The sequence below is a fragment of the Syngnathoides biaculeatus genome, chromosome 5 (assembly GCF_019802595.1).
Source record: "Syngnathoides biaculeatus isolate LvHL_M chromosome 5, ASM1980259v1, whole genome shotgun sequence".
NCBI lineage: Eukaryota > Metazoa > Chordata > Actinopteri > Syngnathiformes > Syngnathidae > Syngnathoides > Syngnathoides biaculeatus.
This window is the reverse complement of record NC_084644.1, coordinates 19,643,754-19,654,131: the sequence shown is the minus strand read 5'-3', so window position 1 is coordinate 19,654,131 and position 10,378 is coordinate 19,643,754. Positions and strand designations below refer to the sequence as shown.

At 40.0% G+C, this 10,378-nt stretch overlaps 1 protein-coding gene and 1 long non-coding RNA gene across 5 annotated transcripts in view; one reads left to right on the top strand and one right to left on the bottom strand.

The window, feature by feature from the left end:
- Window positions 1-414: 414 nt before the first annotated feature.
- LOC133501444 (uncharacterized) lies at window positions 415-5,364 on the bottom strand. The gene is made up of 5 exons (XR_009795181.1): window positions 5,225-5,364; window positions 5,065-5,151; window positions 4,838-4,961; window positions 1,406-1,556; window positions 415-753 (listed from the first exon to the last, which is right to left on the bottom strand). It is a non-coding gene; the product is annotated as an uncharacterized LOC133501444 (long non-coding RNA).
- Window positions 5,365-5,451: 87 nt separating this feature from the next.
- Window positions 5,452-10,378, top strand: part of mms22l (MMS22-like, DNA repair protein) — a 38,488-nt gene continuing 33,561 nt past the window's right edge. For 2 of the 4 annotated variants that reach the window (XM_061821202.1, XM_061821204.1), the window contains exons 1-6: window positions 5,452-5,563; window positions 6,006-6,173; window positions 6,273-6,398; window positions 6,688-6,740; window positions 7,856-7,943; window positions 8,037-8,214. In XM_061821202.1, the coding sequence (XP_061677186.1) occupies window positions 5,520-5,563; window positions 6,006-6,173; window positions 6,273-6,398; window positions 6,688-6,740; window positions 7,856-7,943; window positions 8,037-8,214 (657 nt within the window). In that variant the 5' untranslated portion in view covers window positions 5,452-5,519. Of the gene's footprint in view, window positions 5,648-6,005; window positions 6,174-6,272; window positions 6,399-6,687; window positions 6,741-7,855; window positions 7,944-8,036; window positions 8,215-9,856; window positions 9,940-10,378 lie in introns of those variants that run through there. The other 2 variants (XM_061821203.1, XM_061821206.1) reach the window with 2 other exon arrangements.

The window sequence follows — 10,378 nt, the reverse complement described above, 5'->3', positions numbered from 1 at the left end:
CAGCAATGGTACATGCATGGGTGAATGTGGGGCTTTGTAAAGTGTTTTAGGCAGTGTAAGCCATTGATTAATAACATTCATAATTAATTGTTTACCATTTGCAAACACATGAGAAAAACACCGCTCCACAGCTGATAAAAACAGAATTTTCCATCTCAGTACAAAACTGAAAAAAAAACGTGTTCAGAATCTCCCTTCTGTTATTCCAACCCGACAAATTGATCGAAATTAAATTTTGTGAAGTAAGTGTATCCAATATTACCAGATTAGGACATTGGTAATTCTGTTTTGCTACAACTTTATTCATATTTGCTGTACTTGCTCTTCGAGGCTTAGTTCATGTTGCCAGGATCATAATTCTCAATACGAAACAGAATCACCATTAAAATTATCTTTATTTGCCAAGTATGTCAAAAACAAGGAAGGAATTTACCTCTGTTAGCTGTTCTACTACGACAACAGACAGCTGATAAATATTACTTGCTGCATCCTTACACAACACTGGAGTCTTATGTGATACATCCCATTACAGATACACATCCAGACATCCTAATGACCCTATAATTTGATTACACTTAGTCACTCGTTGGCCTCACAGGTCTGAGGAATGGGGTTCAAATCCTGCCCCAACCTGTGTGGAGTTTGCATGTTCTTTCCATGCCTGTGTTACGGGCGTTAAGTTGTGAGGCTGGCGTCACAAAGTTGAATATTTTTTTCTTTGACCTGACCTCTCCTACCTCCCTTCTTGGAACCCTGAAAAGCAGAAGTGATGAGGAGAGAGCCAGTTGTTACTTCTTCCCCGGAAAGCATATTCTTTATTACAAATATTTTTATACAATTGCAGACAAAACATCACTTTACAGTCATCTTCTTCTTACAATAAACGTTCCATCTTTAATAATTGTGCTTTACATTAAATTGTGCATTACAGTCAATTATATCCCTATAAGTACATATCCACTCTTATTGTCAAGGACTTCAAAGAATGACACATCGCACTGACAAAACCACATGTCACAAAGTGAATGGTCTCTCATCTCAACTCTACATTGGATTCCTCTGTGTTGAACTGGGGAGTTGCTTTTATTATAAATATTTATAGTCAATAACTATACTGCTAAGCACTCGTTATACTATACTATAAACTTAAATAACAGAACAAAAAGTCATATTACCGTGTCTCTCACACACACGCACACACACACACACATACACACACACACAACACACACACACACACACACACACACACACACACACACCCTCAAGGTAGCCTAATCCATATGAGCACTTTTATTGTAAACCGTCCGCTCCTCATGTGTACATCGGTCATTCATCCATACAGTACACAAACGCATCATTCAAGAATAACAATTTTGGACCATAAATAACACAACCACCTCACCTGAAAAGCAGAAGTCATGAGGAGAGAGCCAGTTGTTACTTCTTCCTCGGAAAGCATATTCTGGAGTAAGAAGGGAGATTCCTGTCCCCGTTATACCTTTCTGCGGACCAATCCCGGTCAACTTTTGGGTCCGCCGCCCATCACAGTAACACTAAAGATAGTGTACTACACTTAAACTGCACATTTGTGTATATTACACATAAGTGGGTTTTCTCTTAGCATTCCAGTTTCCTCCCACATCCAAAAACATACATTCATTGGAGACTCTGATTTGCCCTTAGGTCTGATTGTGGGTGATTGTTTCTGTGTGCCCACCGAGTGGCGGAAAACCAGTTCAGGGTCCACTTGCCTCCTGCCCTTAGATAGCTGGGATAGGCTCCAGTACTCCCACAACCATGGTGAGGATAAGCAACTCAGAAAATGGATGGATTATTATTATTAAAAAAGGCTTTCTTAATTGCAGAGGGGATGATATTCTGTGTTCCCTCGACATTTGCAAGGGTTACGTTCCGTAACCCTCCGCCCCTCTGAATAACAAAAATCCAGAACAATGGATGCCGTATTAAAATACCTATACATATATGATATGAATCATGTCTTTGCAACCACAAGGTTAGGTGCGATTGTGAGTGCAGCTGTTGTCTGTCTCTATGTGCCCTGCAATGGGCTGGCAACTGGTTAAGGATGTACTCTGCCTCCTGCCCCATGACAGCTTGGACAGAATCCAGCACTCTCAGAACCCTTGGGAGGATAAGCGTCTCAGAAAATGAATGGATGAATGGATAGTCGCTCCGACACAACAAAGGCACAATTTATCAACATATGTATATAGTATGTTGGGAGGTTCACCCCGGGTGTGCTTTCCCCACCCCGAAACAAATTAGAGCGTTGTTAATGTGTGTGTAACTAGATACAAGTAAAAGTGACTCGTTCAATAAGGCAGATGTACTGACATATCCCAATATTAAATATTCATTAGCAAAGTTATAGAAAGTGGAGCACACTCTGTCTCAGGGTTCTGCAGCATCAGAGCATTTCTGAACAGCTCTTATATACAGGCGAAGCTAGGACAGGTCCAATACTAACGCTTGACGTCACAATGGGTAAATGTTTTCACCATAAAACAAGCAGACAAGAACTTCTGCAGTCTCTATGCTGCGGACGCTGTCCTGAGCCATGTGCAGTAGAGGCCCTATGGGAATAATTTAGGGTCCAGTGTCTTACACAAGAGTACTTGGACGTTAGACAGTCAAAGTGGAACTGGTAACCCTTCGGTCACTGGATGACTCGATCGACCAACTGCACCACATTAGACAGACAACAGCCGCACTCACAATCACACTGAGGGACAATTTACTGTAGAGTATCCAATTAATGTTGCATGTTTTTGGGATGTGGGAGGAAACTGTGTGCCCGGACAAAACCCACTCAGGCATGGGGAGAACGTGCAAACTCCACACAGGCGGGGCCAGGATTGAACCCTAGACCTCAGAACTGTGCTTTACAGCCGCACCACCATGCCGCCCATTTTCAAATAAATTCTTCATCTTTTCAAATCCTAATCATTGAAGTTTTACCTCAATCAGAATTTTTAAATTGGCCAATACAGGTTTGTATGGCCGGCAGTTTTTAAATGGGATGCAACTTTTTCTTGTTCTCTTTTCCCAACTTCTAACACATCCATTTGACAGAAAATACTTTTGAAAACATAAAAACACAGGACATAGATAGAGTCACTGAACAAGGATCGGTTGCTATAGGTCAACGCTACTGTTTTCTACTTATGCAAATAAATTTAGAGTAGTTTGAAATAACGAAAAGAGCGATTTACTAGTCCAGTGACCATTGAGCAAATGGAGCAGAGCAGTCGAGCAGTTTAAAGTGACTAGTAGTGCAATAATCTGGAATTCTGTCAATTGTGTAAACGGTGCAGATACTTCTCAAGAACATGAGTGAGCAGTTCTGGTTGATATTCAAATTGTGCAGAGCAGTGAGACTACTACAAAACAGTGGGTGCATGAATAATGTATAATGGCCATGACAGAAATGTGACAACAATCCCGCGACAAAATCGGCAGAACAAGTTTAATATGTTCAATGTTTTGTTTTTTTTGTTCTGTGTAGAATGTACGTTTGTTTGATGTGAAAAGGTTGGTAGGGTGTCTCCATTAACAAAAATGGCACAAAATGTTTTGCTTGCAGCTTTTTGAAACAACAAAAAGACAGTTGCTGCAGGGGTCTGAATAGTTTCTAATTATAGTGACAGAGATTCAAGTAACAACGTAGAGTAGACTTTCTTTAGCTATGTGGCTGGGTTAGATGCTATCAGATAATTTCACCGTGTTCAACATAGTGCATATACAGAATAAAGTATCACATGGTCTTTTGCTTATTTATTTATTACTTTCTGTGTAATTGCATTTTGGGGTATGTAAGGTATACTGGATTACAGTATATTTCCTTTTCAGAATTATGCGCTTCCCATTCTCCATCCTGTGCAATTTATAGTTTGTACCTTTAAAGACTATTTACTCCAAATTAAAAAAAATAGTATTGCATCAATATTGTTTGCGATAACTGCGACCTAAAACATTCACCACACATGACTCACTTCCTTCTTTTTCTTAAATACAATTTCACTTGATATGATCCTGCTAAACTCTCAGCCTGAACGTGGTGCAGTACTTTACTTTTTATGTCAACAACACTGAGTTGTACGTAAAAAGAGCAAGTAACAAAAGGTTCAGCTGAACCAATTTATTCAGCAATCAAACAGAAAAACTACCCTACTGTCAACCTGACCTTTCCTGTACAATCAACAATGTCATTTTCCCACTCCATGCTGTGTCTGCCACTGGTCACTGCCAATCTGATTAAAAGTGACTCTCACATGTACAAGCAAGTACAGCAGTGGTAATTAAATTCATTTCATTTTCTGATCAACGTATCCTCACAAGGGTCGCGGGAGAGCTGGCACTTCTCCCAGTTATCTTCGGAAGGAGGTAGGTGCAGGGCTGGGGTACCCCTTGAACTGGTTCCCAACCAATCCCAGGGCATACGTAAACAACCAACCAACCAACCAACCATTCACACTCACAATCCCACCTATGAGCAATTTAGAGTGTCCAATCAATGCATGATTTTGGGCTGTAGGAGGAAACCAGAGTGCTGGGAGAAAACCCACGCAGGCACAGGGAGAACATGCAACCCCCATGCAGGCAGGGCCAGGATTTGAATCATGTTCCTCAGAATGTCCACCCCAGATGTCCACCGTGCTGCTTGCAGTGATAATTTAAACCTTAAACCATGACCTCAGAAGTCTGTGACAGGGGATCAAATGTTGCATTCAAATTCACAAGTTCTTCATGAAAAAGCAACATATGGTTACCGGTACTTGTCTTTTTCTGACCTTGAAGAATTTTAAATTTTTACCTTGACCAGAAAAATTAGACCACTGCTGAAGTTCCTTGTACATGTGAGAATCACTTTTAACCATGATTTGGCAGTGACCAGTGGGAGACACAGCATGGAGTGGATCCTTGTGAGGATAAGAAAACTGTAAAATGGGTAGATGGTTTATTGTGAATGAAATAAAACAATATTATTCAACAACAATTTAATAATTTATTAAAAGAAAAAAATGTTGGATTTCTTTTTACCTGATCTGCAAATGATCTGGCACATCTGTCCATTAAAAAAAGTCACGGTAGTCTTTGGACACTCAAGGTTTGCTCAACTAATAGTGGCTGTATGAAAACAAAAATTGGAAAAGACCTACTTATATATGTCAACATAAAAATGGGACACGAGTCATCTCACCTGTCCTGTTTGAAAATTGGACATTGAAAGATGTAAAACAAGCGTTTATCTTATTTTATGCTAAGTGTTTATTTAACACAAATTCTGCCCGAAGGTAGCTGGGATAGTCTCCAGCACTCCGGCGACCCTTGTGAGAACAAGCGGCTCAGAAAATGGAAGGATGGGGAAAATAAAATGATTCTTTGCCTCAAGATTGATAATCGCTGGACCTCGTTTGTTTACGTGCCAGTAATATTAAAGCCGCGCCCCATGTTAAACTTCAGCCCAATCAAAAAGCTGGACGTAGTCTTTCCGCATGCGCAGTGCGAAGGCGCGGGACAGTCCCGGAAAACAAACAACGTAAGGCATTTTAACGTTTCGGAAAGTTCCGTACCTTGAAACAAAGATAGCAAATATTCATCGACATAAACTCAACCAGCAAAGGTTTGTCAATGTTTTAGTGCAGTTTAAATGTTCCCGGGTTGCTTTTAATAGATGTGTGTGTATATATATATATATATATATATATATATATACACACACATGTATATATACACACACGTTTTGATCTTAGTTTTAGCGTAACAAACGCTGATCCGGTTCAAGTCAATTGGGAACACCGTTCGTATTTTACCCTAACCATAACCATTTTCTCGAAAGCGTGGACACGTTTTATGCAATCTGCGGTTTCGCGTTAAACCCATTACAATAATATAAACCTGAACTTACTTTAATATTTGTGTGACATTTTGTGTATTCCGCATTGCTTTGTAATATTACTAATGGTGACCGTGACGAACAGGATGGCAGACGACTTCAACCAATCCCTCACCCCGCCAGTCTCCCCTCTCGGCGAGGTCTGCGAGCTTTCCCCAGCCCGACCACCATGCTTCTGCTGCTCTGACGTTAAGGAGGATCCAACAGGAGCACTCTCAAATGAAGGCTACACTGGTAGAGGTTCACTGAAAAGGTGAAAATTAATGCCTATATCATTGAAAAGCTTTTTTCTGATTTATTGGTCAGAACCACATGTGACGTCACAATTCAATGATGTGAACCCACTACGCAGACTGCTGCTTTATCTAGATCCAGCCCCAACAGATTATGAGAGCGACACGGTGGAGCTGTTTGGTTTAACCTGTGTTACATCTACAGCATTGGTTGAATCAACAAGGCTGCTCTTTGGCTTACTCAGGTAAACCTAGACACAAAGCTCCCAACATTTTGCATTCATCTGTTTCCTGTACTGCATGTCACAAGTGAGCTGGGATGGTCGCCAGGAAGTCACGAGACATTCAAACGACTACTCACTCACATTTCCACCACCGGACAATTCATTTTTAAATTAACCTGTGGATTTATGACTCAAGTTGGTAAATAATCAAACAATTTATGTGTCTATAATTTCTAATCAACATTAAACGCTAGATCAGCTTTTAGTAATGTACTTTTCACTTATACTTTTTCTTTTGGTTATATTTCAGGCAAAATATATACAAGCTTGAGACAATGGCACAATTCATCTCACATGATTTTGGTAAGTATCATTCTATACTTATCCGTTAGTGCAGCTAATGTTTTGTCTCTCAGAACGTATGGCAAAATGTATTTCCTTAACAGCCATAACAATCCCAGTATATGCATTAAAAAAAAATTGCTGTTTTTAAACTGATGAACTCTAATGTGGGACAATTGATTCACTTGAATTTAATCAGTGGTTAAAATGTGGGGTTAATCTATCATGAAAATGTTAGCAGACAGAAAATGTGAGGAATGTGTGTATGTGTTCCTATGTGGGTTTGGGATGGAAGGGGGGGGGTTGTGTATATTTTCTCCTTTATTGCTTTTTATTACTGCAAAGCAGTTTGTGTTGCATTTTTATGAAAAGTCATTTATACATTGATTTTGATTGATTGGTTGATATTTATTGGTGTCACGGTGCTGCGACTGCTTAGAGCGTTGGCCTCACAGTTCTGAGGGCCGGGGTTCAAATCCCAGCACTGCCTGTGTGGAGTTTGCATGTTCTCTCCGTGCCTGCGTGTGTTTTCTCTCGACACTCTGGTTTCCTCTCCCATCTCAAAAACATGCAATAATTGAACTCTGATTTTCCCTTAGTGCTACTATTGTCTATCTCTGTGCCCTGCGATTGGCTGTCAACCAGTTCATGCGGCCTCCTGCGCAATGATAGCTGGGATAGGCTCCAGCACTCCTGCAACCCCATTTGAGAATAGGCGGCTAAAAAAATGGATGGATTGATGGTTGATTTACTGATTGATTGGAACTTGCATTTTCTGTCTTATAAACATATTGTTCTATTCAACCTAACTATGGTTACTAGAAGGTACTCGGGGAACAAATAGTCTTAAGATATTTGTATCAATGTGTATCCCCAAATTAGTCTTCATGCCTTTGTCTGTTTACTGTCAAACATGCACTGAATGTAATTGTGATCTGTAATCTAGTTGAAGTCATTGTTATAAATGTCCTAATGACAGTATTTAGCGCTTTGGTTTCAGCCTGACCAAGGTCAAATTATTTGGACATTGGAGAGAAATTGACCCTGTGGAATACAAAGTACCAGTATATATTGGTTACATTAAAACTGTGCGGACTGTGCTGAAATATCCCTTTGTGTGTTTTTGTGTGTTTTAGGTCAAAGAGGCAACCTTCACTCTGAGGCCTCTGAGCTCAGACAACAGTGTGTTTCATTTCTTCAGTATGTCAAAGTCTTCATCCACAGGTTACCTGCCCACCGCTAATCCTCGCCATAGCACTTAGCAAGGTTTTTGTGTAACAGTTCTGTGACGTATTTCACTTAAATGTATTTGTTCAGATACCTGAAGGTTCCCTGCAGTCTTGATGAAAATCCAACCCATCCTTACGAGGAGTTGGAGGGTCAAATTCCATCTGTTCTAATAGAGGAGTTATTTGGCATCATTTTTCTCATTGGACGTCTTAAAGACCTGCCTGCCAACACCCAGAAAGCTTTCACGATTCTGAACTCTGGAAAGGTACTCTTAATTGTGAGGGTTTATATTATGGAAATGTGGCATTACCTTTGTTACAAGGCACAGCTGTAAAGAAATACTTATTATAAGTTTGTACTTGCTGCTACTGAAAGTAAAATATGAAATACAGTTCTGTATTCATGACCTATGTGAGTGTACAAGGTACTTTCATTGTCAGTTCTTCAATATGCATAACACAGAGGATGAAAATTGTGGTTTCCAAGGGCCCTAAGTGCTACAAACAGTGATGAAAGTCCTCCTGATTTTCCCATAATTACGGATTTTTTAATTTTCATGAAAATTGCTCCAGAAAATTGAGGAAAAATTGCCTAAAATTAATCCAGATATTAGTTGACAACATTGAACGAACATGCGTTTGAGTTTGTTGTTTTGCTTTCACGAGCATAGCCATGTTGAAGCACTTTCACTAGTAACAATAACGCCCCTCCCCTCACATTCTCTCAAGACGTCGCTTATTTTGTGTGGTTTTGACATTAATTTACATGTTTATTTCATAAACGTTGTTAATTAAACGAGCATGCTCCAAAACAACCATTATTCACCCGGAAACAGGAAATGCAACTTAACCTTACTGAGCATGTATGGAGCATGTACGAAAGCGCATGTTCAGAACTGCTTCATGTAATGTGAGCGCATTTACATCGAAAGTCATCAACATCATGAGCCATGTCCAAGGAAATTCAGTTACACCAGGGGTGCTCATTGCGTCGATCGTGAGGCAGTGTAAAGGCGTTTAAAAAAAAAAAACAGACTATTATCCACTTCGTCGCTTGATTCATGTGTGGTCAATACGTCAAGCGCGTACACATAAAGGGACATTCTAGCAAGCCGGCCTCCTATTTATGGCAGTCGCGTGATGCACCCCCCCCCCCCAACAATACATCACGATTGCAGACATGAATGTTTGTTCCATTGTATCGCGGGCTTGTTGCCACGAACGCCGATTAAGTTGAACTAAACTTTCAGCATTTTCAAAACATTGCGTGTGTAGACTGTTCGTGTTTATTCCTTTACAGGCCAGTGCATTTAACTTTTCTTCAGATAAAGTTTGTCAGATTTATTGATGAAAAATTTTAAATACCATTTTATATCATGTTCTATTAATATCAGTTGAAATTGGAAATGATCATTTCTGAGTTTGAAATTTTAGTTTTCTATTTTAGTTCTGTATTTGTTTATTTAATTTTTAATTTACAGTTATGTTGTATTAATCCAGTAAGTTATTTTAAGGCCATCCCTAATCACACCTGCAACTTTATCTACGAGGATGACTGACCACACCCGTACATTTTTCAAACGTGAGTGACTGTGTCTAAGTAAGTAAGTTTCTTTCGGCTTGTCCCGTTAGGGGTCGCCACAGTGTGTCATCTCAGATGAAACGCTCATATTTGTTTGGCACAGTTTTTACCCAGGACGCCGTTCCTATATATATCTGAAAATATTAAAGACAACTGATTATACTATTAGTATGGATGGGGCAAAAAAAATCTGGGCTTGGCCCTTGGGGAACTTCTGCCCAATTTTTTTTTTTTTTTTTTGGTTAGGACTTAGAAATTTTACTTTCAATTTTTGTCTGAATTTTGTTCACAGATATCACCAGAATGCATCACAGCGATCCATTTTTTCAAAAATTTCCAGGGGCACTCGTGTTTGTATTTTCAGGAATTTTCACCAAAGTCCATCTCTCAAGTTCATCTCTATACAAAAGTCAGTACAAAAAGTATCGTCAATCCATCCATCCATTTTCTTTGCCACTTATCCTCACGAGGGTTGTGGGGAGTGCTGGAGCCTTTCCCAGCTGTCCGCGGGCGGCGTGGTACACCCTGATCTGGTTTCGCACTCACAATCACACCTAGGGGCAATTTAGAGTGTCCAATTATTGTTGCATGATTTTGAGATGTGGGAGGAAACCGGAGTGCCAGGTGAAAACCCACGCAGGCACGGGGAGAACATCCAAACTCCACACAGGCGGATCCGAGATTGAACCCGGGACCTCAGAACTGTGAGGCCAATAGTTTACCAGCTACCACGGTGCCGCCTAATATCGTCAATATAAAAACTAAATAAACCATACGATGTCAAAATAGGCTTTACACAGTCAGGATTTTCGGAGCCTATCACAGGTCAATGAATTAAAAAAAAAAAG